Source organism: Lagenorhynchus albirostris, chromosome 3 (assembly GCF_949774975.1).
Source record: "Lagenorhynchus albirostris chromosome 3, mLagAlb1.1, whole genome shotgun sequence".
Taxonomy (NCBI): domain Eukaryota; kingdom Metazoa; phylum Chordata; class Mammalia; order Artiodactyla; family Delphinidae; genus Lagenorhynchus; species Lagenorhynchus albirostris.
In genome coordinates this window covers 105,129,505-105,151,858 of record NC_083097.1, presented here as the reverse complement: position 1 = coordinate 105,151,858, position 22,354 = coordinate 105,129,505, and the positions used below count along the sequence as shown (strand labels likewise).

The following is a 22,354-nucleotide window of genomic DNA, read 5'->3' as shown; positions in this document are numbered from 1 at the left end:
AGTGTCTCCCTGCTCCCTTCCCCTCTGGTTTAACTAAGACTCAGGATCTAAAGGAACCCCATTTCAGAATATTAAAAAGCTTCTCTATTTCCATTATAAGCCATGCACTTGTGGTTACTGTACTATTTCAGTAATGACCAATTTTAATGGATTTGATTTATATATTTTCATCTCCTCCCTCCAAGAGAAACAAGAACAGTGCATTTTTCTCAAGCAAAAACAAAAGTAGCCATAACACAAGAAACAATAAACATATAATATTTTTTCATTAACAATCCAAACGCTACAAAACATAGAATATACAACTTAAAAATGGAAATACAAACTGATGAAAAATGGGGTACATGTCATATTAGCAATGCAAAAGACCAGCTTAAGCATAGTTTCTCTAAATCAACAATTAATAAAAGGAAAGTGCCCTTTTCTCAAATATGCACAAAAATATTTCGGTCACTTCTAGGGAAAAATTAACCAAAACTTTCTGCTAATTCTATATTACAGCCTGTATTACTAATGGTTTACAAAACTTAAGCATCATCTTACACCTAAAATTTACAACTTTTTCCAATCATTATACACTCATTCAATCCAATCTGTCAAAAATAAAATTATTTCATTTCTATATTTATGAAATAATTATTGATATGTTACGGATCTCAAGTGGTGAATGTGTATGATGGGGACAGTAATCAGAATAATGTCATGTATCTAAAGTGGGCCAAGGATCAAATAGAGAGGAGAAGCACTTCTGCCTGGCACATTTGCGTATTGATTCCTGCAATTATTCTAGCATTTCTAAGGTAATTCTAATGGTACATTTCCTCATTCTAAAAGAAGTCTAAAGTTCTCATATTTAAATTTGCTATCCACCTCTAGAGTTTATTCAGAGTCTATCCAGTAATGCCACTTGGCAGAATGGTTCCTGCTGGGCTCATATTATCCTTACAATTCCGAGTCCAGCTGAAAGAAGTTAAACAGTAAGAATTCAATAAGATGGCCCTTTTTCTTCTACACGTTGAGTGATTCACACTTTTAGGAAGTATATTTTGTGGTAAACCGCACAATCCTAGGTACAGCTCTATAATGCAAATGAGAAAGAAAACATTTAAATTTTAATTTTTCAAGCAACAATACCAACGTCCACTGCAACCCATGTCACTGAAAGAGTCCTGCACGGTCATGCTTTTAGCCAAGATTTTACAATAAGTCATGCTTCATGAGTGCAGTTCTAAAACTAACAAGAATGGGAAATCACATTGCTATCTCCTTCTGAGCCACCTGTACAAAAAGGACCTACAGTCAGTCACCCTCAGTTTTGAGCTTTCTGGTTCATGTCCAACAATTGCCTACTGAGCAGATTAACATTCACACAGGGTGGCAAACTCGAGGATGGAGAAGAACCGAACTGTAGTTCTGGAAAGTGTTCCAGCGGCTACCCAGTGGTCCTTTGGTGTCATTCACTGTTGCTGTTGCTGCTGCTGCCGCCGCCATCCTCTTGCTTGGGGGAGGATGAACTGTCTCGGACTGGCAGCAGGTCATAATGGCAAGGGATGTGACTGTTCTTTGGGAGGTCATATGGATCCTGGGTGAGATGCCCATTATTGCTGAATATTCCTTGGACAACACTCACTGTAGGTTCTGTGACAACCAGGGACACATTAACTGATCAGCAATGGAAATTAAAAAAAAAAATAGAATATGGCATTCCTTGCAAATATCAAACACACCAGAGGAGCTTTTATAAAAATATAAGAAGGGACTTCCCTGGTGGCGCAGTGGTTAAGAATCCGCCTGCCAATGCAGGGGACACGGGTTCAAGCCCTGGTCCAGGAAGATCCCACATGCTGCAGAGCAACTAAGCCCATGTACCACAACTACTGAGCCTGTGCTCTAGAGCCCACGAGCCACAACTACTGAGCCTGCATGCCACAATTACTGAAGCCCGCGCGCCTAGAGCCCGTGCTCCTCAACAAAAGAAGCCACTGCAATGAGAAGCCCGCGCACCACAACGAAGAGTAGCCCCTGCTCGCCACAACTAGAGAAAGCCTGTGTGCAGCAACGAAGACCCAACGCAACCAATAAATAAATAAATTAATTAATTAATTTTTAAAAATATATAAGAAAATATTATTTTTTAAAACAAATGATCCTTTTATAATCACATAGAGGTGGCTACTCTGTGGTTGATAGACCCACTGACGCTCACAAACGATGCTCAGAACAAAGGGTGACTATATGGTTGGGATGAAGACATCAAGGGAATATACAGAAACCCTGGACATGAATCACTGTCTGCAAAAACCTGGAGATAATCTAGTCCAAACCCCTTCCTCTACAGGTAAAACAACGAGGTCCTCTGGGGGTCACTTGATTCATGGAAACACATAACAAGTGCACAGTTTTAGAACTCAGGACTCAGGCTCTCAGTTGAGTTCCCATCTCACAGTGGTGGGCTTAGGGGACAGTTTAAAAGGGAACAGTTACTGACTTCTTAGAAATAAATGTAGTTCATTATGGCTTCCATTTCAAAAAGTTGTCTTAATACTTTAAAAAGTATTACGTATCTTTCCATGACATGTCTATGGCCTAAAATGAATGACAAATGACTAGAATTAAATAAGTCACTTCATTTACAAGTACAGTTGACCCTTGAACAATGCAAGGTTGGGGTGCTCCACACCCTCTCCCCAACACGCCGCAGCTGAAAATCCACACGTAACTTCACAATTGGCCCTCCTATCCATGGTCTCACAACCTTGGATTGAACCAACTGCAGATCACATAGAACTGTAGCATTTACTATTGAAAAAAATCCGTGTATAAGTGGACCCGTGCAGTTCCAACCCATGTTGCTCAAGGGTCAACTGTAGTAGAGAATTTTTTTCAGGCTTAAATCATAAACATTGAGAAAGATATGGAGAAAGAAAAATGAAAATATAAAGCTCTACTATCTAGCCCAGGATAGTTCTGCCCAGGATAGCTCTGGTATGTTTTAACTTTCCTCAAATGGCATTTGCAAGGGGCAATCAAAATAACTCTAACACTAACTGAATTCTTATCAATTTGTATCAGATTCACATCAGAGAGTATTACTAATCTAATAGACAAATTTAAAAGTAAAATGTTCCAATCCTGCTAAAAGCATTAAATTAATATAATGAATGCAATCAGGAAATGGAAACATCTGTTTAATCCACTTGAACCATTTGTTTTGGCTAACTTGACATATTAGCTAATATGATACATATGTTATTCCACATGCGTGCTAAAATATTCACTATGGTTACAAAACAAAAGATGGATGACCGGGTGGGAGGTAAAAAAAAAAACAAAAAACTTACTTTGAATTTTCTAAATGGTATTTTCCCTGAAAAGTTCATTTGACACCAACTAATATGAACACCGTAAACACAGGTTGACATTTAAAATACAGACCATTATTTTCAATACAGTGTATATGGACTGCAACAATTGTATTCTCGAGGACTTTAAAATTGTTTGAAAAGAATATTCCCACTCACTAGGTTCTTTCTTTGGTTAGGAAAACTTACCAATTTCATAGACATTCTTGTTGGCTGAAGTTGAGTTATTGATCTCTGCATATGGGGAATCTCTCCGCGCCGGTGACTTCATCTCCACATAACCACACTCTGAGTGTTTGGGAATAAGGACGGGTGGGTCTTTAATAGTGGCATATGGGTTTTCAGAACTGCTTAGGGAGCAGTTACTTGAATTATATTCAGAATGCTTTCCCAGGTCTGTGAAGAGAGATGGGGTGGGGGGAAGCAAATGCTATTTCATGGGCAACATCATTTATTTTCTTGGCGATTACTGACTTGGGCACATTACTTATTTTTCTTCATAGTTACCTATAATTTTTAACAATGAAAATAATGGCATCCATTTTTTACGTATTTTGGAGAGAATCTTCTATAAAATTACCCATCCACAAAGTAATTTTGGCTCCTCTCTAAGGTGAGGACCAATGTAAACATCATGGATTTGATTTCATTTTTATTATCACACTCAAATAAAATTAATTCCACTCTATTTTACTAATAGTCTCTGAATCCTCAAAGCCTTCAGTCAAGACCCCATCTGTTGCTGACCCCAGGAGCATAAGAAGATACTATTATCATGGTAAGGAAGGCAACTATGCTGTGAGGCGTCTTTGTAAAACCTCAGGTCTGGGCACCTGAAGTTACTACTCAAATTCCTTCCAAAAAGCAGGCTTCAGTGAACATGTAACCAAGCTGATCTCTTCCTCTTTTCCCTGCTATTTCCATTTTCATATTTCTCTCTCCCCACAAACTATATTTCTTTGAAAGGAATTATGAGTGTTTTCCCAGCAAATCAAAGGCTTGGTTCTCCAAGACTGCTGCTCTAACAGGATCCACCTATGTTCACTCTCTTGCTGGCAGTCAAACGTGCTCATGTCTTTGCTGGAGTAATTAAACCCCCTAACAATGCTACATTTTCCCTACAGTGCCACTTTCGCTGGTTTAACAAATTATTTCTGTCTCTGAGTTAAAAAATTTTTTTAATTGTGTTCTGATAAATGTATTTCTTCCTCAAATTTATACTATACCTTTCAAGGATTTTCCCATATAACTTCTGTCAAGTCCAAAAGCACCTGTAACAAAGGAAGAAAAAAATATCCAGTGTGGACTGAAAGAAAGAGAAAACTCATCTAATATTCTCAGGTCCTTGGAGAAGATGGTTTGGGTACCCACTGTCTCCCCACTGCAGGAAATAGCCAAGGATGCTGCTTTCCAAACCTCGACACCAGATCACTTGCGCCAGATGTTTCAGTACTTAAGAGTTTAAAAAAATGTTATATAGCATTCAGAGCATTCTCCTGCTCGTTTCAGTGACTTTGGGAAAGGCTGGTCAATATGGGGCAGAAACTGAGGCACAGATGAATCAGTAGACTTGATTCAAGGGCTAGAACTGAGACAAAGGACTGGGATCTCATCACTTGTTAGCTACGTGACTTAACACAAGATGTTCAACTCGCTGAGCCTCAATTTTCTTATCTCTAAAATGGGGAAAACACAACCCACCTTGTAAGTCTTACAGGGTTGTTGTGAACATGAAGTGAAATAGACCATAGGGAAAGGCATTGCAAATTCTGAAGCGCCATATAAATGAATGGTGCTTCAGTTACTGTAACACTTTTTTTAAAAGTTTATTTTATTGAAGTACAGTTGATTTAAAATGTGTCAGTTCCTGAGCTACAGCAAAGTGATTCAGTTATATATATATATATATATTCTTTTTCATATTCAATTATGGTTTATTACAAGATATTGAATATAGTTCCCTGTGCTATACAGCAGGACCTTGTTGTTTTTCTATTCTATATATGTAATAGTTTGTCACACATTGTTGCTAGGAAAAGTTAGCAGTTTCTATGATTCCACTGGGAAAGGACAACTGGAAGTTTCACACTTGAACTTTCCTGGACTCTGCCTCGTGTCTGTTCCCTCGCTGATTTTAATCTGTACCTTTTTGCTGTGATAAACTGTAACCATAAGTATAACAGCTCTTAGTGAGTTCTGTCTTCCTAGCAAATTATTGATCCTGTGGGTGGTCTTGAGGACACTTGAACTTGTAGTTGGTATCAGAAGTAAGGGTGGTCTTAGAGATTCTGGACTTTTTAAAGGGACCCGGTGAAGATAGGGAGCCTATGGCCTGACAGCAGCCTAATCAAAGAACTCTATGTTATCCTTTGCCTAATTCCCTTGGCCATCTCCAAACTGTGGCAAAGTCTTGTTAAATGTCTGTCTTGATCTTAGCTGTACAATGGCTAGCCTTCCCCAAGGGGTTAAAGAGAGGAGCAACATGGGGTGGAGAGTAAATCAGGGAACAAGAGTGGGGCTATGAGACCAGCCACTCATGGCAGATTCCGTCTTCTCTGCCCTGGAAGATCAGGGTGCAGTTTTAACAAGGAAGCACGTGGGCTTCCTCATAAACTCCTGTCTGTCCCAATCCCTGAACAGGCATTTTCAAATGCTCCAGTTAATCTACTTCATACAATGAGCCAGAACATGATCCTTATCTCTATTTTACAAACAAACAAATCAGTCTTGAGAGGATGACTGGCACAGTGTCATATCACAGAACGAGGAATTGATCTCACAGCTTTTGTGTCAAGTTCAGGGCTCTTTCAGACAGCATCACAACTTTCCCATCATTTAAAACTACTACACACTTCATTATCCATAATGTGCCTTATTCTGTTCTTTGTAAGAAAAGACTTTCTCTATGCAACAACTTTACAGGGATATTAAATGCAGAATTACTTTTGGATGGGAACAAGCCAAGGAGATCCAGAATTTCCAATGAAGATTTTATGTTACTAATAATCAGTCCCTTGGGTCTCACTGAGACAGAAAGCGGGGAAATTTATATGTGACAATTACAGTGACTGTGTGTTGTGTTCTGGAATCAGGACAAACTCCATTCAGTGGAGATAGAATGAGAGAACTTTTCCCTCATTAGTGCTGGGTGGTATTTTACTATTATCAATTCACGTACTTCTTTGAGCTAGATTATTAACCTCCCTAAAGTTAAGTGATTTCACCAGTAAGTATAATGTGAATCTGGTATATAAGTAATTTTACTCTAAGTATGTAGAAATACACATCCTAGTGATAATGTTGGTTATCAATTGAAGAATGCAGATAAAAGTTAAGAATTTGTACTCATTTGCTACCTAAACATTTCCATTTCCATAGTAAGAGGGGATTCCAGAGCCCACAGGGGTTGGTTCCTCCATGTGGCTCAGGTGAATTGACATCTACAGTATTCACAGAAGGATCGAAGTGAGGGGAGGCAGAAGACCAACTGTGAGACCCAATTTTACCCCCTTCCTTCTATGAAATCTTGGACAAGAGAGTTAACCTCTTTGCTTATTCCTCTATAAAACAAGATTTGTGGAAGGGCCCACACAGTAGGGGGTGCCAGATTTAGTAAATAAAAACACAGGAGGTCCAGTTAAATTTGAATTTTAGAGAAACAACAAATAATTTTTCATATAAGTTTGCCTCGTGCAATATTTGGGATATATTTATACAAAAATTATTTGTTTCTTATCTGAAATTCCAATTTAATGGGACTTCCTGGCAACCTTACCACCAAATAAATACATATGAAAGGGTTTGCTGCCCCTAAGACACTGCACACATGCTACTTACTATATCATTCCTCTCCTCCCTGAAAATAAGGGGCTGCACCACATGCTCAATGGGGTATCAGAGCAGTGCCTTAAGTGTGGTCCAGGAATCCCCAGCCCCTTTGCAGCAGGGCCCCGAGAGTAAATGCTGTGTTCTCATCATAATATAACACTATTTGTCCTTTCCACTCTCATTCTCTCTCAGGTGTATGTTGGAGTTTTCCAGGAGCCACACCAAGTGTAAGATCACTACTGATCAAACACAGAAGCAGATATGAAAACCTAGCTGTCCTCTATTAAGCCAGATGGTAAAGAGATGTATGAAAGTGTTAAACAGTGCCACTCTTCTCACTAATTTTTTTTGTTTCATTTTGGAAAATGTAGTTATTTTTCATAAAAATGCATTTTATGTTATCATGAAATGAGATGTTATTATAAATTAATAACTAGCTCTTTAAGATGTTCTTAGATTTTATTTGTAATATGGTAAATATCAGCAGATATAACCCATGTCAGTAGGGGTTCTTTGGGCTCCTCGATTACTTTTAAGGGTGTATGAAAGGGTCCCGATTCCCAGACGTTTGAGAACCACTGACTTACTATTTTCAGAACCACTGACTTACTATTAGATATCTAATTGATATCTCTATTTCCTCACCTAAAAGAGGAAGGGCCTCTAGTGAGGGTGCCTCAGATTAACAGAGAGCAAAGAGAAGCACACACCCTGGAACCATGCTGAATAGGTTCAAATCCCAGCTCCACCATTTAATAGGCTTTGAGAACTTAAGACAAGTTACTTGACCTCTTTATGACTGAGTTTCGCAACTGTAACAGGGAGATGATGAGGATAATAATGGTACCTATAACAGTACTTGTGAGAATTAGGTGAGTTAATACGTGGAGAGGTGGGATGTAAGCTACGAGCAGGCAGAGATCCTTGTCTCTTTTTATCAATTCCTGGCTCATAGTAAGAACTCAATAAATGTTGAATAAATAAAGCTCTTAGGACAGTAAAAGCCCCATACAGGGATTAGGTATAATCCTATGACTTTGTTTTTCCATGCATGTTTCCAATAGATCGCTTTGGCACTGTCATGAATCTGTGACTGTTTGCGGTGACTAAAAGACAAAGATGCTTGTGAAGGTGGGGAAGTGGGGGGACTTGCCAAGCTCGTTGAGGTAGCCGCCGTGTTTCCAGTCCGCAGGCAGCGTGCCTGTGTAGTCCACCACAGGGACCCTCTTCCCAGGATTCACATTTTTCAGGTTCACAAACAGCTGATTGTTTTTTGACTGTTAAAAATATAAACAACAAAAGATTTAAAGAGAAAATACAATATGGCACAGTGAAGTGTTACCCATCTGGGGAAAGTAAGTCCATGGCATGTATCAAGGACCGGTCCTTACATGAGGATGCACCAGGAGGCCAAGGTGACCGCTTCCGACCTGGCAGGACTTAGAGGCAGCAGGAGTATGTGTCCCTCGGCCCCAACCATTCCCTCCACTGCCGCAACTCCTCCATTTCCTGCTGTCGCTCTGTGCCAGTTAGACCTTACTTGCGTTTACATACATGGAACTTTGAACTGAAAAAACCAAATTCTTGGTCTGAGCTTTCCCATCAAACACTGTATGATCTTGTACGAGTCACTCTTAGCAGTTTTCTTAGCCATAAGCATGAGGATAAGATGATCTACTTTGCTCCCTCCCTGAATGGGAATAAGAACAAATGGTATGATAAATATCAAAATCTCTGGAGAATATGAAGTGCTATTTAACTATGAGGCACTAGAATTAAAATCCAGCTGCATTAATTTAATTGCAACTGAATTAATTTAATTAGCTTGGTTTTCTTCTAACAGAGAGCTGGAATTAGACAACGGAGACTGGAAATATAATTCAGGTGCAGTTTGGAAGAGAGAAATGTTTGGGATTTCAGATCACTGTGGAAGAGACCTGGGGGTGAACTGGGTGGTACCAGAGGAGCCACTCTGGGGCCTCCAACCTCTATTGGCATCTGTAAAATGGGATAATGACTCTTGATTCATAGGATTGGTGTGAAGATTAAATCATTCTAATCGTTTTACAAATAGAAATTTGTAAAATAATTAGAATTGCTTGTCACATAGTATTAGGTTGTTTCTATTTGACAAATTTTGACCCACAAAAATTCAATTTCATGTGGTTCAAGTGAAATAAATGCATATTATTGTTGTTGTCATTACTCAAGTACGGGTGGCCAGGAAAGGGCACTAGAAGACAGGTGGTCACAAAAGTCAAACTTGGCAATTTTACCCAGGCCTGAGTCCGCTATAGGTTTGGTCTGAGACATTACTTTAGAACCTCATGCAATGTTAGAAACATTTTTCCAAAGAAGTGCAACAAAAACAGTACAAGTTGTAGAGACAGCGAGATGACTCACCTCGTGGCAGCCTCACTCACAAGCGATGTTTGGAAGTGACTTAAATTCCCCATTACTTAGGGGTTTTTGTCAGTAAACCTGAGATCCTAATACACACCCATGGGATTGTTTAGAGGAATAAATGAGATAATAGACGTATGTACGTAGAACGGCAGCTGGCAAACAGTAGCCCTCATACACGCTTGTTCATTCCTCTCTCCCCTGCCCACCCTCACTGGCTTAGACCATTTCCTCTCACCTTTGCGATGGTCATCCTGTCCCTGTTGTTGACATGAGGGGATGTGGCACACTGGGTGAGTGTGTGGTAACTGGGATTGGTGAAGTAATGGCTGTTAGCATTTCCACCATTGCTGTGAGGAAGGGTTTCTGCCAGAAGAGAAGGAAATGGTTAAGATGGCAGGCTCCCTACATGCCCGTGGGAAAGAGGGAAGCAAAATAACAAGAACAAATGTTTGGACTGCTTCCATATCACAGGCGGGACAGAATCCCCTCCTGCCCTGCATACGCAGCAAAGCCTCTAGAGGCAGCAGGCATCTGCCTTCCTACCTGCCTCCTGGAAAAGTGTGAAAGTATCCACCAACAACTGCTCTTTGATTTGGAGCTTGTAGAAGCTGGAAAGGCATCACTTTGAAGCTACTTCTGCTGTAACTTTCCTCTTTTTTTAAACACTCGAATTCTTGACACAATATTCCGCACTAGAAGTGCACTACTAAGTAAATCAGCTACTTTATGGATTCCCCCGGAATCACTTTATTTATAAACATGTAACCCACCTGAAATCCTTCAGTGATTGCCCCCAAATTAATAAGTACCTTAAGTTTCCAAATTCTTCACTTATGTGGTTACTTCTTCTCAGGATTGAGCGTGTCACTTAAAAATTTACTTTTTATGGGGTCTCGTGACAGAAAGGAAGATTCAAAAGAGTTTTCTTAAAGAACAGCCTTGGTTCTTGCTTATCCCTCCAAACTGTTTCTTATATAACTTGGTTGCTGTGCAGCTAATGATTCCCATGTGCCCCAGGACAGGCTGGAAGGCACCTTGGAAGAATGCAAGGCCAGAGACAGAAGCCCGGGTCCTCATCCCTGATCTGCTCCATGACCTCGATAAAATTATGGCCACCTCCTCCTCTCCCCACCCTGTCGCCCACATATGACAACAGCTTGGGACTGGGTGCCCACCAAAGCTCCTTCCGGGTTGAAATTCCCAACACTTAAAGCAACCATATAATGAATCCAATTTTAAATCCCTCACAGAAGACAACAGTGATGATTTTACCACTGTTGTCACATAAAACGCATTTCTAACAATGCATCTTCTCCAAACGTAAAATTTTCTCAAGGCTGATTGACAATAACAACAGGCAGCAGAGCCAAAAATGCTCAGTTTCAAAAGAACCAGGATGAAGCCTCATTTTTCAAGGAATAAAATGCCTCTAGTGAGTCCAGTCTCACCTGAAATGGCATAGTCTGCATTCATGACCCTCATAGCGGGGGTGTAGGTGACTGCTGGCATGCTCGATTCCTTCCCCTTCTGCTTGTGTCTATAAATAATGAACAACGCCAGGAGGAACAGAACAACTAGGACAAGAATGATGATGCCCGCAATGGCCCCGATCTGGTAGGAATCAGTGGGAAGAGCTGTACTGGTTCTGCTTAAGCTGTTCAGATTTCCAACTATTATAACACCAGCTAGAAAAGGAGAAAAAGAGATGTGAGTAAGGATGACAATGTGCCGGGTACATATTTGGTCTCTATTTACAAAAATCTCCCACTGTGCTAATGCCTGGATATTTTCAGTTCATGAAATGTCAATTTAGAAACTTTTGGAAACAGAGAAGGAAGGAAAAACAAACATTCCTCATGTTCAGATGTTGTTGGCTTGTCTGTGCCCAGAAGAGGGCATATCTAAGCCTCAAAAAAGAGACAGGATTTCCTGAACCCAAAGACTTAACAGTAGGGTTTGAGAGCTTCTCACAGATTTCCAACTAAATGCTTAGATCAGCCCAGAAGAGGGTTTCTCTAAGCCTCAAAAAAGAGACAGGATTTCCTGAACCCAAAGACTTAACAGTAGGGTTTGAGAGCTTCTCACAGATTTCCAACTAAATGCTTAGATCAGCCCAGAAGAGGGTTTCTCTAAGCCTCAAAAAAGAGACAGGATTTCCTGAACCCAAAGACTTAACAGTAGGGTTTGAGAGCTTCTCACAGATTTCCAACCAAACGCTTAGATCAGCAGTTACTTGGGGGTAATAATTTATCTAATTTTTATTGTTCTTTATTTATTATCCAGCATTAAGCTTATGAACGGCTAACTCAAGTGCCTAACTTTATGTCTATCCTTAGCATTTCTAAGAGGAAAGTAATTTTCCTTCCAGTCAAGAATAAGTCCATTAGAAATCTAGCCCAGGGCTTCCCAGGTGGTGCAGTGGTTGAGAGTCTGCCTGCCGATGCAGGGGACACGGGTTCGTGCCCCAGTCCGGGAAGATCCCACATGCCGCGGAGTGGCTGGGCCCATGAGCCATGGCTGCTGAGCCTGCGTGTCCAGAGCCTGTGCTCCTCAACGGGAGAGGCCACAATAGTGAGAGGCCTGCGTACCGCAAAAAAAAAAAAAAAAAGAAATCTAGCCCAAGATCAGGATCTGTCTTGTCCTAATTTCAATGAGCCTTTTACCACAGAAGATATGTTCTATGAGGTATTTTCTATGACAGAAAGGTCTGTCCCAATAATACCTGGTAACATCACCCTAAAACCTTATTCATTAAAATTCAAAATTTCATTTTACATAGTTCTTCCTTGAGTTCCATCAAGTGAAGGCACAAGTGGGGCTGACAATCAAGAAACCTGGCATCTAAAAAAATTGATCCATACATTCTGAACTTTCCCTTAAGCTCTTAGGCTGCAGTTTCATCATCTGTAAAAGAGGAAATAATGAATACATCCTTCATGGCCTCCATGAAGTTACTTCCAGCTCAAATGTCCCTATGACTTTATGATTCTAGATGCTAGACCTTATAAGACAGCCTGCCCCAAAAGGCAGGCACCAAGGCCAGTGTAGTGTGATTACAATGTATTTGTAACAACGTTATTGTGGAATATGACATTGTATTGTTATGATGGTCAAATACAAATCATGAGCATGTCAAAGTTATTTTACGAAAGAAAGTTAAATAGGAATACCCACATAGTTTACTGTTTAAGATGACTTCACTTACATCACTACATGAATTTTCTGAAGCCTTTACAGCCCATGTGTTTATGACATAGAGAAAGCACCACATGTGCTAGGAGCTCTCTGAAGGCCATGCTTCAGAACCATCTTTCTCCAGGGAGCCATCCATCCCAGAATCAGAACTGCCCAAGTAGGACTGACTATGCCTATTGCAGGTAGTCCCGGGTGACTGTGATATACACCCTAGTTAAAAACCACAGGCACAAGTTTCTTGAAAGGCTAAACATGCACATACCATAGGACCCAATCCTTCTATTCCTATGAACTTACCCAAGAGAAATGAAAGCCTATGTCCCCAAAGACTTGACACACTACTGTTCACAACAGCTTTACCTGCAGTAGCCAAAAACTGGAAACAATCCAAATGTCCATCACAGGTGAATGAATGGGTCAACAAATTACAGTATATCCACGCAATAGAATACTACTCAGCAATAAAAAGAATTGAAGTATTGATACACACAGCAACATGTTTCAAAACTAATTATGCCAAATAAACAAAATCAGACAAAAAAGAGTACAGTATGGTTCCACGTATATGAAATTCTAGGAAATGCAAACTAATCTATAGTGACAGAAAGTAGATCAGTGATTGCCTGGGACCTAGTGGTGGCAGGGAGGGAACTTTGGGGGGTTGATGGATGTATTCATTATTTTTATTGTGGTGATAGTTTCATGGGTGTATACATACATCAGATTTTATCAAGTTGTATACTTTGTGTTGTACATATGTGTTTTATATATATATGTGTGTGTATACATATATACAGTATAATTATATATATATATATGTGTTGCTTTTTACAGGTTAATTATATTTCAATAAAGCTGAAAAAAATTGTAGGCACAGTGGAAAACTCATGAGCTTTGGAATCAGACAAACCTGGTATCAAAACACTAACATATTCTAGATATATGTAAACTTGGGCAAATCACTCAACTTCTTTCAGCTTTAGGGTCCTCATCTGAGTAAGTATCCTTTACTAGCATCCTTACCTTGATCACATCGTGCCCCCTTCCATCCTGGGCTGCAGTAACAGGTCCCGGTGATGTGGTCACAGGTGGAGTTGTTCAGACAGTCACATATCTGGCGACAGCCATAGCCATATGTTCCTGCAGGGCACTCTGAGAAGAAGATGAGAGTCCAATGTAGCTCTCCAGCCTTGGGAACCTGGGGCAAGGGTCTTACTGTATGATCTGGTGTGCCTGGAGGCCAGCCCTTCCAGGGGATCCCTGTCCAAGGAGACTTGTACCACCTAGGGTGTCCTAGAGCTGGCTGGTGTGCCGAGTCATGCTGGGACTCACAGGCCAGGCAGCACAGGGCCGGAGACTGAGGTCCTCGTCACTTTCAGGTTCTATTGTACGTACCCACCTCCCTGATGGAGGTTTGTAGCGTGTCTGTGGAACCCCAATGGAGCTGATGAAGATCATCACTAAGGGCAATCTGAGATGACTCCACCAGGCAAAACTATGGGATAGAAGGGGACTACACTGAAAAGTGTAAACTAGAGACGCTTCTTTGAGAACAGGTACATTTTAACTGTAGGCTTTAGGAGCCTCCTGACAGCACATTCTGACTCGGATTAGCTGGGAGCAGGGGAAGAGGGAGAGGGCAAGCTTTGTTAATTTTCTAGGTAAGCCTTTCATTTACCACAGAAAGGCTCAAAATTTGGATTTGCAGGTTGAAGACTGAGAGACTAAAATAGTGAGATTTTTGTGATGTAAAAACTTGTAAAGGAGTTGGGCATGAATTTCAAAGAATATACTAGGCATGTTAAATGTAAAAATTATCATGACAAAATACTGATGTTTTTTGTAAAGTGAGCAGCAGGGGGCAATGTGCTATTACTATCAGAGCTCTCTGTCAGACACAGGGTTTCTATTTACACATGAGCATTAGGAAAAGTCTCCAAAAATAAGGACATTTTAATTTGATGTTCAGAGTCATCATGGAAGCACTTAAAATGTTTTTATTTAATAAGCCCATAACCATTCTGACATTCAAGTGAAAGTCAGTTTAGAGCCTATTCTGGTTTCTAGGCATATATGTATGTGTATATATGTTTAGACATTTATACACATACACATAATATTTATATACACAAAGCAGTGTGCAGGCAACTGTGGGACTCAGTATCTGTTTCATGATTAAATGAACTAGCAGTGTAAAACTAAAATGGGGCCATCTCTGTCCAGGCTGATTCCTGGATGTCACTCTTGTTATTTACTAGATGGGAGGATAGGCAGATATATTCTAGAGTTTGGCACATAGACAGCCAGGCAAACCTGGCTGTCCAGTGGTGCTGTGAGGTTCTGGGGAGGGGTCGTGGAGGGAGAGTAGCGCTTTGTTGCCAAAGTCCTACTCTGCTGATCAACCTTTCCAGGCCACATTGCTCCTACAGCCATGTAATCTTTGTTGCATCCTCAAGAGCACACCCTCTGTAAGCAGGATGTAAACATCCTGCACCTTTCCTGTCATTTATGGTGAAAGAGTGAGCCTCATACGGCCCTAAGAGCTGATTTATTCATCTTGAACATTGAATGAAAGTCACAGAGGAAAGGAACGATAAACTACTTTGAAATACTCAGTCTAAGGCTAATGTTCTTACAGCCCTGTGAGCAGATGCACAGCTGCTGGGGTAGAAATGGAACCATAAGGATGGGGAATTCCAATAGAGTATATGCTCCCTGAGTGGGATTTTTACAACAAAAAAATTGAAGGCAATATATTGTCTGGAAGGTTGTTAATACTCAGATGAGGAGTAGTTAGTGGAAACGGTATAAAAGTACTATCAAGAGAAGGTTGTCAAAAGCATGGCCGTGTTTTCACGGACTCACCCCTCCCCCACGGCGGGGCTGGCACTGGGCTCCCAGCCCCTCTGCCCCGGTGCACCCAACCTGGCCCTACCGAACGCACACCCCTCCACTGCGAGACCCTGGCACTGCCTCTTTTAAAGCTCTGAGCAGCCACATTCCAAAAATAAGAAGGGGAGGGAGAAAGAGCCAGGATGAACAGATGGAAAACTTGAATTCTGTCTTCATCCTTGTAGCCACACCCCCTCCACCCAGAGCGCTGATCAGGTCCTCAGAAGAATTTTGAGGACAAGGACAGCCAGCAAGAATCCCAAGGTAGCGGGGTCTTTGGGAGGGGAAGGAAGTCAACCGCCCTGTTAAGGGACCAGCCATCAGGCGGAACAACCTCAAAGCTGTGGGTCCTGCCTTCGCATCGTCAGGAGTTCTAGGGGAAATAACAGCGCCTAGAGATGCCTCGCTCTCACACTCACTCTGCTCGCAGTGCTTCCCCATGAAGCCGGTGCGGCAAGTACACTGTCCGGAGATGTGGTCGCAGTCAGCTCCGTTTTGACACTGGCATATCAATGCACAGTCCTTTCCATAGAAGCCCAGGGGACATCCTGTGCGAGAAGGAAGGACAGCAGAGTCAAGAGCCCGCTGAGGAGAAACCCAGCTCCGCCTCCAACATGTTTGTTTGAACCTGAAGGACGCTGAGCCCGTAGAGAGAGAATAAAGAGAATAAAGCACATCGCAGCTTCTCACAACGGCTTCTTTGAAGTCCCAAGATGGAGCTCTTGGGAGGAACTTGTACTTCAAGAGCAGGGAGAAGAGCAGTTCCATGCCTGGGGCGGTTTAACCATCGCTGGTATCCCTGGAGGCAAGCTGGTGTCTTCTAACAAAGCATTCCATCAACCCCATGGAAGTCCGGGGACATTTCCTTTCATGTTTTTCAGTCAACTACTAGAATCCTGGACTCAAATTCCATGGACTGAAATGAGTACTTTGTTAAAATTACCTACATGCTTTTACTTACAGTACAGAATGTCTCCAAATCTGCTACTAGCCCTGTCCTCCCTATCTGTTACTCTCTTATGTAACAGTATCTTCTTCAGCAAAGATGTGTGGTAGAATTCTGATCTTAATAAAACCTGCACTTCATATGTGCATTGCTAAAAAAAGCAATAAGCCTTCTTACTGCTGCACAATGTTCAAGACCCAGCCTACTGGGGCCTCTGGGCTGAGAACATGCACAAGCCCTATAGGCTTTCCTGGGCCAGCAGCTGCCCTGCAAGAGTGTTTCAGGGCTCTCTGCCATCAAGACTTCAATGCGGGCTGCTCAACGGCTGTTTCCAAGCATCACATGTGCTTTTTAATCTTCCCTTTTTCTTACAGAAGTTTTAACGAAAGCTCAACTTTCAAGAAACAGAGGCAGAGCATGGATGCCAGCATGCAATGACATCATTTCCACATAATTATCCAGCACCTACTCTGTGCCAGATTCTTTTCCTGCATCCTCTCATTGAATCTTTTCAATAACCCAGAAACACGGGGATAGATATTCTCACCCTATGGATGGAAACTGAGCCCAAGTCACACAGCCAGCAAATGGCAGGATGGCAGGGCTACAATACAAACACGGGGAGGTCTGGCTCCAGACCCCACGTTCGTCCCACTGTGCTGTGCTGCTTTTACTTCAAAAGGTCCCCTGATTGAAGCAGGTCCTAATTTTAGAATTATGCACAATAACTTTTCCTTTTTCGTTTCTCTGAAGAGCTGAAAAACTTTCTATATATACAATCTTGGCAGAATATGCTTGAGACAACCTCCCTCCTCGTCAATTTTTCCTTTCAAATCACGGCTCAAGGTCTACACCCCCTTCTAGAAACTTCCAAAAGACTTGTTCAGTCTGTTCTCTAATTATGTTCTCTAATTAGTATTAAATAAGAGTTGACTGATTTCTGACCCATCTTTCTTCCTCAGCTCATTTCCGTGATTTAAAATTATATACTATTATTACTGATCACCATAATACATGCTTTCCTGTCTTGCCTCCTTCATTCCACTGAAGACAAGAGGGCAGAGATCAGTCTTCTTATCCCAACAGTACTGAGCTGTGGAGTACTTTGTACATTATACCCTATGACGCTAAAAACCTCATAGAAGAAGAGACAGTGAAGACATTGTGTGACATAAAATGGAAAAAAAGAACTAGTGGTTCTTAAAGCATGATGCCAGACTGACATCACCCCTTGGAAGGCTGTTAGCAATGTGAATCCTCAGGTCCCACCCCAGACCTAATGAATCAGACACTCTGGGAGCGGGGCCAGCAGTTGTGTTTATCCAGCCAGCCGGGTGATTCCGGAGCTCGCTAAAATTCAAGACCCACAGAATTGGTCTTCTCCAGGAGCACACATTAGGTCAGGCAGTGAGGCTTGTTGTCTTCACTTCCTTTCTAATCACTGCCACTTATCCTAACCTTTGTGCTGCCAGAATTAATGACAGGGAATCTGAGCCATGTAAATAGGGCCTGGTGAAAGGAGAGAAGTGAAAGAAGCTGCACACCGTCACTTATAGCATCGCTCCACCTCAGTGTCCTGATACGACACAGGGACAGCAAACCTGGAACGTGGTATCTCTTAACTGCCTAGAGGAATTTAGATGTCTCAGGGTCACTGGGTGACGAAACCCTCCAAAGCCAGGAACCCTGGGGAGCTCAGCTCATGCATGCGCAGGGCAGGGCCGTGTCCCCTGGGGTGGGCCCCCCCTTGGAGAGCCTCCGAAGGCGTGCCACTTACTCTGAGTGCAGTAGAGCCCCGTCCAGCCCGGAGTACATTTGCATTCCCCATCGTAGGCGCTGCAGAAGGCCCCGTTGTGGCAGTTGCACGTGTGGATGCAGTTGGGACCCCAATGCACAGGTGGGCAGGCTGAAAGCACAGCATGCATGGAGAGCTCTGTGAGAGTCCTGAGGCCAGTACCCCGGAGAGAGGATCCCACCCGCCTTACACAGCTCCTCGCGTGTGACAGGTCAGCAGTGAGCATAGGGACTGAGAAAGACCATGCTCCACATCAGTCTCAATTCCGATGGTAATGCTGATGGCGACAGCAGCCATCATGACGGACATGGTATTCGTACACAGACTGCAGGGCGAGGTGGGCAGAGTAAACATCATTCCAAATTTACAGATTTAGTTATTTAACAAATGCACATTGAGACCTATATATGCCCAGCACTGTTCTAGGCTCAGGGGAGATAGCAGAGAACAAGACAAGGTCCAGACCACCCTCTGAAAGCTTGTAGTTTAGTAGGGGAGGCAGGCAAACCAACCAATCACCCAGCCGGCCAAAAAAATAAGGGCAGTAAGGACTATAAGAAAAAATAAAACAGGGAAAGGGGGACAAGAATGATGGGGGCTACTCCTTTATGGAAGGCCTCTCTGAGGAGAGGACATTTGAGCAGAGACCATATGCACAAGATGGTGTGACTCGAGAGAAGTTAAGGAACCCAAGGTCATATAATTCACCTCTGTGATGTCTAAACCTGCACGTGTCACTCTACTCTAGAGCTGTCCCTAGAGGCTTGTTTTAAATGTGAAGGTTCCCATTTGTTTGTAAGACTTGGTTTACTGTAAAAACTCTTAACTGGACAAAGCAGAAAATAGTCAGATTAAATCATTAGGGGTCATCGCCTACTGAAGAGCAATCAGAACCTCAGATAAAGTATCTGTGAAATAACATTTAAAATTATGGGGTAAAATGATTTGATATACCAAAGAAGTACTTTTTATTCATACTAACACTTCAAGAACTACTTAAAAGAAGAAACACAGTTTCTATATGGTTACCCAGTAGGGAATATGGCCCCAAGAAGATAATAAATAAATATGAAGTAATTAAAAAATGAAAAAATTTTCTCCCATAATTGTGTGTACCATTTTTGCCCAAGAGCAAGGGAAAAATCATAGCTGACACTTGAAGTCTGGAATGAACTTCTGAATGGATTTTCTGAGTACAAGACCCTCATTTTACAAATGAAGAATCATTTTAGTGAATAAGCAAAGTGCTACCTATTTAGGTTCTTTCCAAGACATGAGTTGGATTTAAATTCGGGACCACTGCATAGAACTCTTACTGAGGGGAAAAAAGCCACTTAAAAATTAAAATAACATATCTTATAATTATTCATATAGTCTTTCTTGATTATTTAAGTACTCATACTTCAATCCTAAAGAATTTGAAAACAAATGTAAATAAATGGTTTATCAGTTGTTCCCAAACAAGACTTACGTTGAGAGCAGTCACTGCCGATCCAACCTGGGTAACACTGACAAGATCTGTCAATGGGGTTACAGGTTCCATTGTTGGTACAGGTGCAAATTCCTGCACAGTTTTTCCCAAATCTGCCACTGGGACACACTGTGAATAAATCATAGGTCAGAAACTCACAATTACATCTCATCTCACAGAACCCTAGACTCAGGATAGGAAACGACTTTAAAGGTCATCAACCCAGCCGTCCATTTGGTAGCTGCCTCTACTCAAGAGCATCCCTCATCCTGAATGAGCTCATTTTTACAAACATCTGAAGCCAAAGACCCTCATTAAGGCAACATAAATCAGGAGACATCACCACATTTCTAGAAATCTTCCTGGCTCCTTGCTCAGGGAGTCAAAATCCTTCCTCATATTGATTTTTCATGGAAGGCTGTTTCCAATTAAAACTGAAAAGTAGCACAGCTCAGAGAATAAAGAGATTGTGCTGGATTGGCAAGCCAGCTTTTCCAAAGCTCAAAGTCATATTTACAGAAGCTGCAGCCACAGCATACCAGAAGGCACCGCTAGCTGCTAGCTGAAGACGCACGTGTCCTTTGGGAAGCCTGAGGACAGGCTGCATGGGGCGTGCTCACCACCACGTATTTCTCCCAAAGCCTGCGCACCCTACCTTCATTGCAGAGGGCGCCTGTGAAGCCAGGCAAGCAGTCACACAGGCCTGTGATGTGGTGGCAGGGCCCACTGCTGTGCACACACTGTGGACACGTCTGGCTGCAGCGATGCCCATAAAAACCAGGGGAGCAGACTGAAAACAGAAAGGAAATAGTTATCTTCCCGGAGATGTGTTTCTCTCTTATTCCACATAAGGATCTAGTTCAAGTTTGAGGTAAAAAAAAAAAAAATTCTTTTTAGTGATACTGAGAATTTTCCAAGTATAAAACAACAACAAAAGGAATGAGGGCACTCTTTAATAATGAAAAGAAGCCAGTAAACTCTGAATTGCTTCAGGGCAGGCAAAATGTCTTAGTTCTCTTTATTTTCCCATTTATGGCCCCAATTAGCTCGAAGCTTGGCATAGAGCAGGGGCTTGAGGAATTTTTGTTGAGCAAATAAATTAAATAAATAAAATTCTAAACACTAACAAGGCCCAAATAAATACTTTCAAGCCACGCGTTAATCCTTTATTCTTTAAGAGTCATTTCTGGCAATAAATAGATCTACAGTCAGAATTAAAAGATTGTTCCTCCTCAAAATGGTCCAGGTTAACGACTGTGACTGAAAAGTGAAAAAGCAAAATGCTTTATAATTAGGCGCTTCCCAAGACATTATTTGGATTTAAGTATAGAATGACAGCATAGAACCCTTAATGCAAAAAAAATCATAATCAAAAAAATAGAATAATGTATCTTACAATTAGTCATATATTCCTTTCTTGATTACATTTACTAAAAGATTGAGGGAAATCTTATGGATCACTCCCTAACTCAAAAATTCTGTTGACCAATGTCATCAGCCCCCATTTTGAGCTCTGCAATCCTATTTTCCCCCGAGCACTGGCTTTCAGACTACTAGAAGGACGTATGACTTGCCGCAAAGTTTGGCTGATGTTGACTTCTGGTAATTGAGGTAAGGCCAATGCCAAAATGGTTGAATAAAATAGTTACAGGTCAATGGATTTCTGGAACACCATTTGCAAGATTTAAGGCGGGATCAAGAAACTGATGATGATGCCAACGAGGCAATGAAATCATTCCTGAGAAGAAATGGCTAAAGCCCCATCTGTTAGGTTAGTCCTGAAGGTTGGAAAGAATGAAGCCTTTGGGGAAGGGCTATCGAGTGAGGCCAGCTCTGCAAAGGACAGGGTGACCTACGCCACTCTCCCCTGCCCTCGACTGCAACAGAACACTTCTATGAATTGAGGGGTGGGACAGAGATCAGGATTCTGTACACAGAGATCTGAGAAGGGAAGATGGAAACCGCCGTCTAACAAGACACTTACTTCTCTGACAAGTGGTGCCTCGGAACCCTGGTGCACACTCACAGATGCCGTCATCGGGGGAGCACGAAGCCCCGTTTTTACAGTAGCAGGGCAAGGAGCAGTTGGGGCCCCAGCGTCCCTCAGTGCACACGCTGTCACAGTGGACACCTGAAACAAGGCACACGGGCAAGGCTGAGTGAGAAGCCGTTGGGGCGGGCGCCTGGGATGATAAGTCAGAGACCAGGACCAAGGTCACCGTATCGACTCTGAGGTATCACGGGCAGCAGTGAGTGGGGATGATGCAAGGCTTAAAATCCACTTATACACATCAATACATCATCATATATTGGATCATATATCATGTCGTCATAACATTAAAATAATCCCAGAACTGTTTTTCTGTGGCATCATAAAGGAGAAGAAATAGAACATCTTTGTTATACTGATTTTTCTTCTTTAGGAGGAGACAGCAGAGGAGAAGCCCAAGGGCTCTGTC

General features: G+C 41.9%; 1 protein-coding gene across 1 annotated transcript in view; it reads right to left on the bottom strand.

The window, feature by feature from the left end:
- Positions 1 to 242: 242 nt before the first annotated feature.
- The window catches only part of MEGF10 (multiple EGF like domains 10), a 362,791-nt gene continuing 340,679 nt past the window's right edge, over positions 243 to 22,354 (bottom strand). Inside the window, exons 16-27 of the mRNA XM_060143502.1 lie at positions 21,880 to 22,026; positions 20,551 to 20,685; positions 19,896 to 20,024; positions 18,407 to 18,535; positions 16,103 to 16,231; positions 13,815 to 13,943; positions 11,045 to 11,281; positions 9,832 to 9,959; positions 8,344 to 8,467; positions 4,589 to 4,633; positions 3,552 to 3,758; positions 243 to 1,638 (exon numbers count right to left, since the gene is read on the bottom strand). Coding sequence (XP_059999485.1) covers positions 1,454 to 1,638; positions 3,552 to 3,758; positions 4,589 to 4,633; positions 8,344 to 8,467; positions 9,832 to 9,959; positions 11,045 to 11,281; positions 13,815 to 13,943; positions 16,103 to 16,231; positions 18,407 to 18,535; positions 19,896 to 20,024; positions 20,551 to 20,685; positions 21,880 to 22,026 — 1,724 coding nt within the window. The 3' untranslated portion in view covers positions 243 to 1,453. The remainder of the gene's footprint in view (positions 1,639 to 3,551; positions 3,759 to 4,588; positions 4,634 to 8,343; positions 8,468 to 9,831; positions 9,960 to 11,044; positions 11,282 to 13,814; positions 13,944 to 16,102; positions 16,232 to 18,406; positions 18,536 to 19,895; positions 20,025 to 20,550; positions 20,686 to 21,879; positions 22,027 to 22,354) is intronic.